The following is a 16,970-nucleotide window of genomic DNA, read 5'->3' on the forward strand; positions in this document are numbered from 1 at the left end:
ATATAAGGCGGCTCGGCCGACCAATAAATAAATTAAATTACTAGTGAATAATATAGGCGGTATTCCGGCCATTATAACATGATATAAATAATAGTAGAGGCGGTATACCGACCATTATAACAGGGTATAAATGATACAAATAAATTTTACTGAATCGCAGAGTGATCGTGCTGATAACGTGTTATAAAAGGAACTGAAATTTTATTATATCGCGGGAATTTAAATAAGAGCAAAATTTTATACCCGTAGGAGAAGATAATACTGATAACAAGAGAGGATGTGTTATTAGAAGGAGAAGGAATTGTGAATGATAATTTATAAACGATCGAATCGATCGTTTATATAGAAGTAGAATTTACTGTGCAAATAGTGCAGCGAGTCCCACATCTTTTTATATTTTCAACATAATCGGCTGATTTTTTTTGACTTTCGTAACAGAATTTAATTTTTTAACCTAGTAGTTATAATTTTACGTAAACAATGTTATATAAAAACTAACACGACAAAGACAGATTACAAATTGGTTGACAGATATATACAAGATAAGTCTAGATTACTTGACAGAAAGATACAAGACAACACCGGATATATTTATTTTTTTTGATAACAACAACACCGGATATATTGCAGACTTGCAGTACTACATTGTTTATGACCAACGACCAAAGATATATCGTAATACACATCTATTAAACAACTTTCGTCACTAAGAAAATTGTTATCAAAGGCTTGAATTTAATTTGTTTAACGTAGTAGTTATTATGATATTGAATGATTTATTCTTAAGAACAATGCTCAAGTTTTATACAGTAGAGAAGGACTATACAAGACATATATAAACAATAGTAATACGATCATAACTACATGGAATATAGGGCCATAACTACGGTATTCTATATTCTAATACGCTCGCAAGACGGACTAGAGGTAGCGAGACCGACATTGTTCTCAATCTTTGGAACCGAGTTTTAGTGATGGGCTTTGTATTACTTTTTTATGAAACACCACTTTATTAACAACTTAAACATTCGGACTACATGAAAAGCTAATCATAGCAGTATAAGCATAAGACCATAAAACATAAATGATAGGAATAGAAAAATCTCAAAAATAAAATGATAGTGAATTCCGAGAAAGGATGGAAAGCGTCGAAACAAAATTCACAGTAATGCCGAAAGATTGAAATTTACTCACTTTAAATAGTGACGTTGACACCTAATCCACATATCATCGATCCAAGATCTGTTGTATCTTCTAGTCATGTACCAACCGCTACACAAGATATCAAAAACGATTAGAGATTTGGAAAGACACCCACTTTTTGTATAAACGAAGTAAATAACACAGAATATTAAACGAGTACAGTTTGTTCAACTCAGCTTTCATATTTAAAACTGTAGCAGAGTTACATCTGTCTCGCCATTTCATCATTACCACATCAATGGATCATGTCCGCGTCTGGACAGTTGGTAAGAAATTTATAATATATGGATACAGGTAGGCCTGAGACTTTTATCCGAGATCCGGATTCGATCCGAGATTCGATCCGGATCCGATCCGAAAATCCGGATATCCGGAGGGGCCGAATCCGGATCCGGATAGTAAAATGTTGGATTCGTCAAAACCGGATCCGGATCCGTAAGTTTTATTAATAAATATTTCAAAAATAGTAATATGCAATTTTTAAAAGGATATCCGACATCCAGATATCCGAGAACCCCAGATCTGGATAAGGATAGTAAAATTATGGATCCGCCGGATAAGGATCTGGATCCGGATACCTTAAAATTGTCCGGATACCCGATCCGTCCCATGCCTAGATACATGTGCACAAGTGTTACAAAAAAATAAAAAAAAGGATACAGGTGCAATATTTTGGGGTGTTGACTTCAATAGTTAACCAAAAAAAACATTACAAATACACTTCATCTTCTTCATTTTCATCTCCAAGCTAGCAAGCACTCTCTAAATCTTTAACATTTACATTTCCACCATAACGAAAATGATGAACGTCTCTCCATATTGGAAACGTGATCAAGTGTTCATCACTTTCAGAGGTCAAACTCACAGAGAAGGCCTTGTGAGTTTTCTTACAGAAAAATTAGAGACGAGCGGTATCAATTATTACGTGGACTACCACGAGACGAGAGGGTATCCCATCACAATAGTTTTCCAACGAATCAGAGAGTCAGGTGTTGCACTCGTCTTCTTCTCAGCCAAGTACCCCGAGTCATGCTGGTGCTTAGACGAGCTCGTCGAGATCAAGAAGCAAATGGAGATAGGATCTATTATCCCTTTTCCAGTATTCTACAAAGTGGGAGCTGAGTCCGTCAAGAAGCAGACTGGTTGGTTCGGAAACACTCTCCTCAGAACTGAGGATCTTGTCCGCAAGAAAGTTGATCGCGGAAGCAACAAGTCGATTCTTGAAACAGAGTTAAAGATCTGGGAGAGGAGGCAAGCCTTAGAGTCTGTTGGAGGAATAATGGGGTTTTCTTATAAACATAAATCTGATCAGGTTTTCCTAAGTGAACTTGTCGTCGAAGTTAAGGAACTACTAGACAAAAATTCTTCTCCAAGAAATATTCAGACTGTTATAGAGAAACCGTTGATGCATCCTCAGGAGGCAGTGACGTTGTTATTACAAGCTTTAAACCTTAGGATATCGGACCTTAAAGATCTTATTGCAAAGCCGTTCATTCATATCAATGGCCTCGGTTCCATGAGCACTGATCATCTGGTGTTTCTCGACCTGAACTCTCTTATGAACCCTGGCCTTTCTCAGACACCATTCAAGACGGGTCAAGATGGAAAGATTCTCTTGGTGCTGCTAGGTTTTCTAGAATACTACAATGAGGTTATTTCTCAACCCTTGGAAGTTTATTAAAACTGTTAGATCATTTGCTTTAAAATCGGGTTTGATTTTAGTTCGGTTTGGTTTGTTTGGGTCTAAAGAAAACTTTAACTGAAGTCAACCAAAATCGGTCTGATTCAATTTGAATTCGGTTTGGTTTAGTTCAGTTTTATTTATTTGTGTTTATTCAATTAGTCGAGTTAGTTTTTAGTTTTGTTCTAGTTTGATTACAAAATATAATTTATAAAGCATAGAACAAATCATCATTTGACACTAGATTATTATTGTTTTCATATTTAAACATAAAGTCAAACATCACAGTAAAAAAGTAAAAGATGTAGTCTAATTTTTTTTAATTATTTTAAGACCTAATATGAATATCATACTTATTCTTTTAGTTTTGAAGATAGTGTATGAAATTCATATTCATATTCTTTTATTTTATTGTTAGTTATGTTTCTTCTATTCATTTAGAAGGAAAATATATAAAAGTGTGTTTAGTTGTGTAGGTAGATGTTTAAATATCTCAAATCCTAATAATTTAAATTTTAATATTATTAATATATTTAGTTAATCTAATTAGATAAACACTATAGTTTTTCGGTTTGGTTCGGTTTAAAACCGAACAAACCAAACCTAACTATTTGGGGTGATACATTTTTTAACTAAATGGTTTTGACATATGCATTGATTTGGTTTGGGTCCCGGTCCATTTGGATTCATCTAAGTTGGTTTGGTTTGGTCAGTTCTTTTTTTTACAACCCTAAGAGCATCATCATTAAAAGAATATTATTAATGTTTCCAAAAATATTAAACTAAAATAGTAATATATTAATAACTGGCTATCTCAAAACTATCTCTATAATATTATTTGAAAAGTCAGTTTCTTACGTGACGCACTCATATTAGTTCTTATGACAGTTAATTACAAAGGTACTATTAGACCCAATATTGGTCAATAAGTTAAATGGGCCAGCATCGGTCTGGGCCAAACGATGTAGGACAACCAGGAGGCCCGTTACGAGCTGTCGAAGAGAGATAGAAGGCCTGAAGATCGCGGAGCGGTTACGGGGATCCCGGACTCAATTCACTACAAAAGGAAATCGAGGCACATGAAGAAGGACACGTTGAAAACCCTAGAGAGAGCGACACCCATACTTTGACCTTGTTCTCATCTAGCTTTAGCCTTTTATCTTATCGATCTCACTTGTAACATTCGATCTCAATTCATTCATTGTATTCACCTTTATTCATCAATAAAATTGATGTAGCGGAAGCTTTATAGGATAGAACTAGAGATCCGTTGATTCTTAGAATACCCGGAAAACTAGGATAATCACAATGATCTTATTTAGTCTAAGAATGCCTAAGATCAATGTCTTCTTAAATTCGCTGAGAACACCTATGTTCTAGCCGAAAACAAGGATTAAAGAGAAAAATCTCTTAACTTTTATTAATCAAATCATTCAACTGTATACAAACATAAGCCTAGACGGCTATATATAATAAAACCAAACAACCCTAAAATAATAAAGATAATTATCTAAATTTAATAAAATAAACAATAAGATTTTTAAAAATATTCCAAATACTTATATGCATCATTCTCTCCGGGTTGGAGATGATTCGCCCCTTGAATCTTGTTCTTCTGTAAATATTCTTTTTCTTTAATCTTCTTTGATCGTTGATTCCACCCTTGATACATCTTTGAATTATTCATCTTCATGAATATATCTTCAATATATTTTTCTTGATCCACCGTGTAGTCACACAGTTCTTTAATTTTTAATGTCTTGATCAATGAGTAGCCAAACGATTCTCAATCTTCCAATGTACGTGTAGTGCAGTTACTTTCTTCAGTTTTTGATTGCACTCAAGAAATCTCTCACGTATGCTTTTGTGGTCTTGAATGCATCCTTGCTGAAAACAAAATCAATGGGCTCGAGCATCATCATGTCCTCAACATATCGATCATAGATGGCAGGACCCATAATTTCTTTGTAAACAATTACTTCGCTTTGCACGAACAAATTCTCCATGAAACCAGAATCGAACATAGATCTCTTTGTAGCGACCTTCCTCACTTTGGTGAACATTATCTGGCGGTTCTTCTGGGATATATTGAAGACGATTTACAGGATAAATAAATTTACCTTGGTTTTTCGTAGTTATGTTAGCTACCATGTCCTGATAAGATAAAAATCCTAGACAATCCTCTTTCCAAGATACACCATTCATATTCTGCTTCTCGTGACCATAGACATCTTTGCTGTTGATTTTGTTAAATATTTGGACACGTTTTTCTGAAGAAAACTTTAGATATTCTGCTTCTTGATCTTGAACATTCAATTCGTTGCTCAAGTCTTGAATATGATTATCATCATCATAAATATCAAAAATTGGGTCTCCAATAATTTCTCTATATTCTCCACAGAGATCATCTTTAGAATTTATCTCCATGAAAATCGTCTGTTGAGATTGAACTGCAAGCCGATTGCGTAGATTCTGCAGAGCGGTTGTTAAGGCGTTTTCTACTGAGGTTAGTAAAGCAGTTTGTAACCCATCTGTAAACGTCTTGAACATCTGGCATATTTCATCCAACTGTTCGTATGTAACTTTTTTTGGTGCCATGATCATGTTTTAGATTGAGAAATCTAACACGACTGTCTCTGATACCAACTAACGGAGCGGAAGTACCGTTTAGTAACCGATAACACGATGATCCTATTTAGTCTGAGAATGCCTAAGATCAAAATCTTCTTGTGATCGTTAAGAACACCTTTGTTCTAGCCGATTGCAAGGATTCAAGAGATGTTGTAAAACAAAACTCTAAGTTTTTATAAAATAATAATCAAAGTTGTGACACTTACAAATCAAGAGCTCACTATTTATACTTATAAGAAAAGACCTAAGTCCTTAAGGATTAGGATTTAACCTTCTATCCTAAAGTTTTTTAATCATTATCTTTCTAAATATTAAGAATACTAATGTTTATCTAGAACAAGAATAAAAAGGAAACTAGAAAACCAAAGCTCATTAGAAATAGATCCTACGCTGCATCAAAAATCCATCTTTACCTACTGGAAACTGATTACATTGTTGTGTTCTAAAGATATCGTTGCCTACATCATTTTATCTCCCCTAGATCAAACTCCAGATCACTATCAAATACTTATTGTAGATTTTAGGATCTACATTTTGGCTCTGACTGTGGGAAAGATAAACGAAAAACATCTTTGCTAAGAAACCGATCTAAGTTTCCTAAACGTGACTATGGATCCTAATCACGCTCGATCCGACTGCAGCGAACCGATCAGTCTCGACCTCTCTAGATCGGGAAAACCAAAGTCGTCGAAAACCGTCCACGCCACGAAGGATCAAAGCATCTCTTTCCAAAGACAATATCATCTCTCCGGTGACAAACGACCCGAGACCTCGCGACAAGCAACTAACGAGCCTGGCGTCGCGCCTTTTGAAGAGATAACGCGCGAAGTCGAGAATATAACTTTCCATAAACACGAAATCGCTAGGCTCTATATGCCCCACGGCGATGCCCTAGTCATCACGTTGGACCTTGCGAGCACAATCTTCTCGAAGATTCTCGTCGACACCGGAAGCGCTGTCAACGTCGTTTCACAAAATACATTACAATCGATTAGCCAACCAACCCGAGTAATCGATCACGAAATGACTCCTCTCAATAGTTTTGAAGGAAAGTCAGTCCGATCACTTGGGATCGTGTCACTAACCAACAAAACTTACGACGTCGAATTAAAGACCGAATTCACCGTAGTCAATCATTTCATGCCCTTCGACGCCATCGTTGTACGTCCCTGGCTACACCAGATGAAGGCGGTCCCTTCGGTTTACCACTAGTGCTTGAAGTTTTTATCACCAACCGGTGAGAAAACCATGTGCGGGAGCCATAGACAATCCCGAGCTTGTTATATGACCGGATTTCGAAGGATGCCCCCGCTAGCAGAGAATGTCTCACTCATCTGTGACCTCACGGTACAAGACCCCGCCAGAGACCTATCAAGCGTCGTCGCTCTGGACGAAAACTCCCCAGAAAAAAGCGTCAACATCGGAAACGACCTCCCTCCAGAAGTCAGGCATGATCTCTTGCCCTTCCTCAAGCAAAATATCAAAACATCCGCATGGTTTGCAACAAACATGCCCGGAATCGACATCGGTATCACCTCCCACGACCTAAATGCCGATCCCACGTATATGCCTATCAAACAGAAACGAAGAAAGCTGGGACCCGAACGATCCAAGGCTGTAAACGACGAAGTAGACAAGCTCCTAAAAATTGGTTCCATTCGTGAAGTCCAATACCCCGAATGGCTCGCAAATCCAGTCATGGTAAAAAAGAAAAATGGAAAATGGAGAGTGAGCATCGATTTCACCGATCTCGACAAAGCATGCCCAAAAGACAGCTTCTCATTATCACACATCGACCGGCTGGTAGAAGCCACGACCGGGCATGAACTACTCTTCTTCATGGATGCATTTTTCGGCTATAACCAGATCCTTATGAATCCCGACGATCAAGAAAAAACGAGCTTCATCATCTAACGAGGAACATACGGCTATAAAGAGATGCCATTCGGGTTAAAGAACTTCGGAGCCACTTACCAAAGACTGGTGAACAAGATGTTCTCCAAGCAACTCGGAAGAACGATGGAAGTTTACATAGATGACATGCTGGTGAAATCATCAAGGGCCAGCGACCACGTTCTCCAGCTCCAGGAGTGTTTCAACATCCTCAACAAGTTCGGGATAAAACTGAACCCTACAAAATGCATTTTTGGAGTAGCCTCTGGGGAATTCCTCGGATACCTCTTGACTGAAGAGGAATCAAAGCCAACCCAAAGCAGATCGTGGCGCTCGTCGATACCTTACCTCCGAGGTCGGTCCGAGAAGTACAGCGCCTCACCGGAAAAATAGCTGCGTTACAGCACTTCATCTCCAGATCAACCAACATATGCCTTCCTTTCTACAAGCTATTGAAAGGAAATAAGAAGTTCGAATGGAACACCGAATGTGATTCCGCCTTAAAAGAACTATCAAAACCAATTGTAGGGGAAACTCTCTTTCTATATGTCGCAGCTTCCGAACACGCAGTGAGCGGAGGGCTGATCCGCGAGGAAAGCGGAGAGCAAAGGCCAATATACTATGTAAGTAGGTCACTGGTCGACGCCGAAACTAGATACCCCGTAATGGAAAAGCTAGCACTAGCAGTGGTTACCGCCACTCTAAAATTAAGACCTTACTTACAGTCGCATTCGATCACAGTCATGACGTTGCAACCTCTACGAACAGTACTCCACAGTCCAAGCCAATCCGGAAGGATGGCAAAATGGGCAATCGAGCTCAGCGAATACGACATCGAGTACAAACCGCGAACGAGCTCGAAAGCACATGTACTAGCTGGCTTCGTCATCGAACTCGTTCCGAAAGAGGATAACGTGGGAACGAATACCGAAAAATGGAAATTACACGTCGATGGAGCCTCATCGAAACAAGGATCCGGAATCGGAATACAACTCGAATCCCCGACAGGAGAAATGATTGAAAAATCATTCCGCCTAGGATTCAACGCATCAAACAACAAAGCCGAATACGAATCTCTGATCGCCGGGTTACGGCTCGCATGGAGCATCGGCGCCCGGGAAATTAGCGCATTCAACGACTTGCAATTAGTCACGAGCCAATTCCACAGAGAATATGAAGCAAAAAACGAAAGAATGGAAGCATACCTTGCAATTCTACGAGAGATCGCTTAGCTGTTCGACAAATTCGAGCTCACGAAAATCCCAAAGGAAGATAACACGTCAGCCGACGCCCTAGCCGCGTTAGCCTCAACTTCCAACCCATCAATAAGAAGGGTAATACCAGTAGAAGGAATAGAGAAGCCCATCATAGACCTCCCATGCAAGGTAACCGAATCCTCCTCGCATCGGCGCAATCGTAACACGAAGCAGAGCCCAGAGAGAAACCCAAAATATTGATGACGAAACCGATAGCGAGCTCAACGATCAACCATCCCCTAGCGAGCCACCCGTCAGGACTAGGAGGACAGCGACCACCACAACCAGCCCCGAAGGGGCCGTTCATGAAACTAACAATGAAGCGCACGAAGCCTTCCGAAAAGAACTCGAGGCCAGACAAGACTGGAGAACCCCAATATTTGTTTATATAAAAGATGGCAAGCTCCCCGGAGAAAGATGGGAAGCCCAAAAAATAAAGCCCCCTATTTGCTCGGTGTATCTCCCAAAGACGCATTCACAATCTTAAAACAAACCCACAGAGGGTCGTGCAGGAGCCACTCTGGCGGGCGATCTTTAGCGATCAAAATAAAAAAAAACTAGGCTATTTTTGGGCAACAATCGCCGATGACAGCGAACAATTCGCACTAAAATGCGACAAATGCCAAAGACACGCACCGATGATGCATCAACCGACACAAAACCTATCTACGATATCATCACCATACCCTTTCATGAAATGGTCCATGGATATAGTAGGTCCGCTGATATCTTCGGGACCGGCCCAGTTGCTGGTCCCTTCTAATATTAAAAGACTACTTTACAAAGTGGATCGAGGCCGAGGCATACCATAAAATCACCTCGACGACGGTAACGAACTTCATTTGGAAAAACATTATATGCCGACATGGTCTACCGTACGAGATAGTTACCGATAATGGACCGCAGTTTATCTCAAAAATATTCATGGAATTCTGCCAAAGGTGGAAAATCAAGATTAAGGCCGCAAGCCCCCGATATCCAAAATGTAACGGTCATGCCGAAGCCACAAATAAAACCATAATGAACAGCCTCAAAAAACGACTTGACCTAAAAAAAGAGAGGTGGGGCGAAGAACTGTACGGCGTCCTCTGGGCCTACCGAACAACTCCTCACACAGCAACCCAAGAAACCCATTCTCAATATCTTCCAGAATCGAGGCGGTAATCCCATCCGAAATCGACGTCCCGAGCCAACGACGCAGAATATGCCCAAAAGACGTCGAACTCAACGAAGAACTACTGATCGATCAACTAGATATGATCGAAGAACGACGAGAAAAAGCGGCAGTGCGTGTACAAAATTACCAACAAGCCGCGACGCGTTACTATGACTCCAATGTAAGAAACCGCGCTTTTTCCGTCGGCGACCTAGTCCTTCGAAAAATATTCGACGGAACAAAGGAATCAGGGGCAGAAAAACTGGGAACAAGTTAGGAAGGCCCATACAAAGTAACCAAAGAAATTCGAACCGGAGTCTACAAGCTAGAAAAATGCAAAACCGGCCTCCCTGAAATGAGACCTTGGAACGCTTACAACTTAAAGAAATACTACAAATAGTACAAGCCCGTACCTCGACCAAATCTGTCAAGCTTTGAGCTGGGAGGCTACCGGCATCTACATCTCAATAAAACGAAACAGAACTACGAATAGGCTTGATCCATCGAAGAGGGTACGTAGGCAGCTCGATACCGAGCGCAGCCCAAACAACCAAACAAACCTCTGTTGCTTTCCTTCCATTACTTAGAAAATTCAACGAGCATAGCCCACCCAATCAACTACGCTATCAGGCCATATAAAGGCCCACAAAACAGATTCCTGATCAGTCTCTGTTCTACGCCTTCTAAAGGATAAAATAACAGGCTCGATGAAGCTAAAAATAAACCAAGCATTCGATTAGAAAGGTATTAACCCGATAATCCATTTGAAGACATATATATGTTTCTTCAACAACAAAAACACAAAAGGAAAATTTAAACTTAACAAACTACAAACTCTAAATAATTGGATCAATCTTCACATCAATCTTGATTGACCGTGTCACCAGAAACCTCAGGAAGCTCGAGGCGACTAAGGGAAGGGTTCGACACCGAAGCAAGATGTCTTTTATCTTATGGATCTCACTTGTAACGTTCGATCTTAATTCATTCACTGTATTCACCTTTATTCATCAATAAAATCCATCTTTGCCTACTGGAAACTGATTACATCGTTGTGTTCTAAAGATATCGTTGCCTATATCATTTTATCTTCCCTAGATCAAACTCCCGATCACTATCAAATACTTAGTGTATATTTAGGATCTACATGAGGTACCCTTAATGAATTAAAGATTTTACATTTAAATACTATTACTCATTTTTTATTTAGTAATTTATTTTAGTTAGATTTTAAGTTTAGTTTCCTTTTTATTTTTTACTAAAAACATACATAGTAAAAAGGAAACATTTATGACGTTTAAAAACGAAAATATATTTATATATGATGTGTTTGCATAAAAAAAAAAAGTTCACAAAAATAATTTTGATATTAAGAAAAGAAATAACCTTCCCTTTAAAACATAACTTTAAGAAAAGAAATAATCAATTTTGTTCATCTATGCAATTTCCTATCAATCCTTGCTTTTTATAATTTAAAAAAAAATTACTAATAATATTACAAAAGTATACTTAGATAAATCAAAAATTAGATTTGGCTTTCTGGTCCAGCCACTGCTGGGTGAAAGACATCTGGTCCAGCCACTGCTCCCCGAAGATGAAAGTGTTCACCTGGTCCATCGTCCAAAGAGCCCTGCCTCGAGAGAACCTGCAAAGCAGAGGTATTCAAACACAAGCGATGTGTGTAAGATGCAAAGAAAAAGAAACAGCAAAGCACATCTTTTTTTATTGCCCTTTCGCTAAGGAAGTATGGAAAAGAATACCTCTTCAAAAAGTAGTTCACATAGCTACAACAAATGGACTTCAAAGACGCTATGGGTGCCTTCAGGAAGAGCATCTGTCTTCCTCCCTATGGCATAACAGGACCCATACTCCCGTGGATATGCTGGTGTCTCTATGGACAGCGAGAAATACGCTGCTCTTCGAAGATCGACATATCTCATATGAGGAAATAGCTACAAAAGGAATACGATTAGCAAGAGAATGGGGCCTAGCCCAGAGACCGAAGGAAAAAGGTTCTAAGCCTTTACCTGGAAGCGTTCTACACAAGGCAGGTCAACATGCAGATCCTCAAACCCCGATTTGTAGATCAGACGCGACATGGGACAAATCATCGAACAAGGCGGGACTAGCTTGGATTATTTCGGAAGCACAAAACAACATAAAAAAACAAGGATCAACCACCCAGGAGTTCGTCGTATCACCGCTCGTCGCAGAAGCCCTAGCTCTCCGACTTGGAATCATCACAGTAGTGAATCTTGATCTCCCAAAGATCAAGATGCTTTCTGACAATCAAACGCTCATCAGAGCAATGAAAAACGACATACAGATCAAAGAGATTTACGGAATCATAAAGGATATACAGCAAATCTTAACTGTTTTTGTCGATATCTCTTTCTGTTTCCTCCCTAGATTAGAAAATGTTCAAGCCGATTGTTTGGCTAAACAAACCCTGACAGGTCACCAATTTGCCCCAGTGGGCTAGACTGTTGGGCCTGAGGCCGTTAGTTTTCTTAATTTCTATTATAATCAGTTGGACAAAAAAGATTTGGCTTTCTTATAAGAAAAAAATAACAATACTACAATCTGAAGTTAATAGAATATATGTAATTTGATATATTCACAAAATGAGTAATTCAACTAATCCAATTTATTATATCCAAAATCAAAGATCATACTAAAATTTAATAAATCAAAATAAAATATTAATCAGCTATTACAATTTAGTTATTTTGTAAAATTTATATATGCATGAGATTACAAAATACTATCTTATATTCATTTATGTAATTTTGAATTGAACACTTTAGTTTATTTTTTTCTGTTTCACTCTCAGAACAATATTTTTTTTATGCATAAACTTCCTAAAATATGTTTACATATCTCTGAAAAAAACAAATATAAATGCAGATAAAAAGTAATCAAAATTTTAATCTATTTAGAATAAAAAAAAATATTAAGTTAAATTCAAAGAAGCAAATGAAATTCAATATACACAAATGATAACCATACCGACTAGATATTACATATCCAAAATGACATGTCTAATTAAAATAATATAATACTATTAATTTAAATTATACATAGAAATTATGAAATAATTTAAACACAAAAATAAAATATTAATCAATTATTATAATCACTTTACAAATATTTATACTCTTGCACGGAAAAATCTTATATATTAATTTAAAACAGAAGTCACAACCTTCATTGATGTGTGATTTTAAAAAAATGGACCTAATGGACCTATTCCTAAAAAGTCATGTTACATTTAATATCTAATCTTATCATTTAAATTTTGGACCTAACAGAAATTTTTATTGGGTTATCAATAATTGGATTTAAACAATAGATGATTCATTGGATTTATAGATAGTATAAATTAAATAGATATAATTTAATGTTGTAATACTATACCTATATATGCTAAATATTTAAAAATATTTATCGATGTTAACTTTTAAAATTATAAAGATTTTGTTTTTAAAATAACAAAAATCATATTATCTAACAATGATTAATCTTTGCTACCTTAAACCAATGAAAACAAATTTTAAACTATATAGTTTATTTTAAAAATTAAACAAAACCTAAATGTTTAATTATTTACTCGATAATATAAATCTATGAAGCGAAAAGTTCAATTTTTAAAATTTTTTATAAATTTGTGAAATGTAACAATATCTTTGAATATGACAATAAAACAATATTTTACTAATATTTATATATATAGTTACAATTTTAATAATAAAATAATAATCCGAAAATATATATATTGAAGAAGATACGAATACATGTGAAAGTTTGAAACAATTTATTCAATGAAAAAATATACAGTAAACTTATTATGTTTTAAAAATTGATAGACACATATATATTATAATATATATCAATTTAGAATTGAAAACAAAATATTTATATAAAAATAAATGAAAACAAAAACCCACGCGGTTACGCGGATCGAGATCTAGTTATTTAGTTGAAAGTAAACTTTAAGATGCGAATCATTACTAATTCTTAATTATCCAAATATTTATTATATTAATATTTTGTAGAGCTTTGCCTTCGCGCCTCTCTTGTTTCGCAAGAAACCTCAGAAATTTACTGGAAACAAGCCTTTATTCTCCTCTCAAGAAATTCAAGATCGAAGCCACTCTTTACCAGTTGAAGTCACTAGTGAATTTCTTGCATGTCACCCAACGTATCACTCTGTTTCATGTATCCTTAATAATCCTCACAACTGACAAAATTGCTCTGTGGTTACAATTGTAGAGAGTAATGACAATCCTCAAAACCTTCCTGGCCAAGATACCAACTCCGATGATACTTTTAACTGCTTTTCGTTATTATGTAACATTATGAAGAATTTGGCAATGATTATTATCCCTCCGTATCGAGGAGTGTCCATCAGTTTTGGTGAACAGCAGCTCGAGCATAACCTAGTGAACTTGCTGAGAACTGAACTGACTTCTAACCGGTTCTCAGTGCCTGAAGAGGGTGAGATGAAGGAAAGGATCAAAGAGTCAAAGGTTGCAATAGTCGTCTTCTCTTCCAAGTATCCTGAATCACAACAGTGCCTGGATGAGCTCGTTGAGATCAAGAGGCTTATGGACGCAGGAGAGATTGATCCCTTGCCAATCTTCTACCAGCTGAAAGATAAATCAGTTCGGGAACTGAAGGGGTGGTTCCTCCATAGGCTTCTCAAGATAGAGGACCAAGTACGTAAGAAAGTCGATAGAGGTAGTGAGAAGTCTATTCTTGATGCCGAAGCTAAAATTTGGGGATGGAGACAAGCTCTCTTGTCTATCTCCTCAAGACGGGGCTTGAGCTCTCAACATAGGTATAACAATATGTGTATATTTATGTGTATGTCGACGTTACTTCTTCACTGTGCTGGATGTTTTTATTATTTTGCAGCAATATCGCGTTTGTCCGTGATATCGTGACCAAGGTCACGAAAATGTTTGCATATAGGGAGAGAAAGCCGAGCCCTAATTCTTCCTATGTAACTACTGATCTTTTGGTCGTAGAAGAGACTCCGATGCATAGACAGGAGATGGCAGCAATAACAACAGTCCAATGCCATGATAATGACTTGTTCTACTCTCCAAATTCGTTCTTACAAGCTCTTAACCTTGAAGTTACAGACATTAAGGGTTTCAAACAGATCCCCGATGGTCTTGCATCCCTGAGTCTGAAGGGACACGCTAACCTAGTGTTCTTCAGCTTGAGTTCTCCTGACGACCTGGTCAAGTTTCAAGGTTCAGACTCATTTCAGTGTCTTCAGAAGGTCTAATCCCTAACCTAGTCTCAAGCAACTTTTGTGATTTCTCATGACGTTCTTTATGTACTATTGTTACTCTCCAGGTTTTGGCTTTGACTCCTTCCGGTGTCAGCATAATTGAAGAGCCGTCTCGGGTCTTGGCATTAGAACCAAACCAATCCCAACAATGGTCTGATAATCGTCTTATTGCCTCAGAACAGGATCATCCCAGTAACCATTTCCCAGCCCAAATCAATAGTAAGTTAAATATGCCTATCACATTAAATAATCCCTCTATTTCGTTAACACTCATGGGAGATTAACTAGAAGATACTTTATATATACATATATCTTTAAATGAAAATTTACAGATGATACAAATTTGGAAGCAAGCATGTTTTGAGGCTGATTCAACTAAACGACAGGATGCTCAAAAAGAAGCTCTTCGTTGTTTACTTGTGTATCACGATAAGTCTTTGTGTTGTTTTTCTTCATATTATTAATAAGATGGACGGATGATGTTGTAGCATCCCGCCGCAAAGTAGTATCATGTGTCCTGCGACTTCCACGTTTTATTTCAACTTTTTGTGATTTGAAGGGAATTTCGGCAATTTCCCGACAAATAAGTTTGTTTTTTTTTGTTAATGATAAATAAGGGTTTGACCCGAAGAATTTTATATAGTTCCATATTGTGCTATAGCCTGTAGACAATGTATGGCCAGTTGTGTAATAGTGTGATTTTCTGAAAATGATTTGGTGTGTGTTTCTCTGGCGAAGAAACAGTATGAACTCTGAACTCATCTTAATTATTACAGGAGCTGCTACGCTTGTCATGTTCATATATAAATCTGTTAGATTTAAGTAATATTTCTTGGGATGGAGTGGAATTCAGACAGGCAGCAAGCGTTAGTGATAGGGAATGTTACACGGCACAATAGTCCCCGGCTGCTTCTCTGGCAAAAACTGACACGTCTCTCCGCAGTCACACCGCTTGTGTACCCAAGACGTCCGTACATGCATTTCCAAACACTTTCTTAGGTTTCGTCGAATTAGGGATACATATCCTAATAAACTAAAATAAAATCCTATATATGGAGAGTCGGAGACGTTATTGGACTGATCTTGGAAGGGTAGTGTTTCGGGTCAAGATGGCGCGTGTGTCTCCAAGGAAATCATCTCTGTGTATACTTTTGCGCTTCGATAAACAATCTGGTTTTGACAATATATACGCTTATCATATATATGCAACATAAAATATACATTACACACCTTGTGATAGATTAAATGGATGTGGTTCGCATTTCTTTTAATCTGAGTAGTAGGCATTTATCAGCCTTAGCTCCAGAGATGGCTTGACTTTGAGAGATGGTGAGTTTTACGTACCTTGCACTAGAAAATGTTTTCTCTTTTGCAGCTCATAGGTCATCATTAAACCGCAGACAATGATGTCAGATTATTCGGTCAACAGATGTTAAAATGTAGAGTCTGCATAATCATGGACGTGCCAGTACAATGACACTGACGTAAATCATTTTATAACATTTTGGTACGTAGTTTAGTAATTGAATTTATTTTAGTTTGTCACTCTGTCTTATCTCCCATGTTAGATTGTTTCACTTCGCCTAGTGGTAAAGAGCTCACAGCTGTGAGTATCGCCCTGAGTTCGATTCTCCTTGGCCACCCAGAACGCCTTAAGTGGTAAGTAAACGCGGATCCTGCGGGTCTTGTAGTAATTATTCCTTGGACCTAGAAAGCCTTTGGACCTAGAAAGCCTCGTAATGATCGTCGTCGACACAGCAGAAATCGGTGAAACGCCGATCAAACAATCGGCCTTCACAGAACTTCGAGTCGAGAATACTAGCTGACAGATCTATGCTTCAGAATAAT

At 37.7% G+C, this 16,970-nt stretch overlaps 1 protein-coding gene across 1 annotated transcript; it reads left to right on the forward strand.

Annotated features, from left to right (window-relative positions):
* The first annotated feature begins 1,929 nt into the window (after positions 1-1,929).
* On the forward strand, positions 1,930-15,714 carry LOC106320376. Its single transcript, XM_013758733.1, has 6 exons — positions 1,930-2,854; positions 13,876-13,996; positions 14,093-14,660; positions 14,738-15,110; positions 15,188-15,341; positions 15,455-15,714. The coding sequence occupies exons 1-6, from the start codon at positions 2,003-2,005 to the stop codon at positions 15,484-15,486; spliced, it is 2,100 nt and encodes a 699-aa protein (XP_013614187.1). The 5' UTR covers positions 1,930-2,002; the 3' UTR covers positions 15,487-15,714.
* The last annotated feature ends 1,256 nt before the right edge of the window (positions 15,715-16,970 follow it).

Source organism: Brassica oleracea, unplaced genomic scaffold (assembly GCF_000695525.1).
Source record: "Brassica oleracea var. oleracea cultivar TO1000 unplaced genomic scaffold, BOL UnpScaffold00900, whole genome shotgun sequence".
NCBI lineage: Eukaryota > Viridiplantae > Streptophyta > Magnoliopsida > Brassicales > Brassicaceae > Brassica > Brassica oleracea.

Bases quoted from the DNA above. Each gene is read 5' to 3' on its own strand.
- LOC106320376 (XM_013758733.1), top strand. From the start codon at position 2,003: ATGATGAACGTCTCTCCATATTGGAAACGTGATCAAGTGTTCATCACT. The intron at 2,855-13,875 runs GTTATTTCTCAA...AATATTTTGTAG, and splicing joins TTCTAGAATACTACAATGAG to AGCTTTGCCTTCGCGCCTCT. The intron at 13,997-14,092 runs GTGAATTTCTTG...TTACAATTGTAG, and splicing joins TTTACCAGTTGAAGTCACTA to AGAGTAATGACAATCCTCAA.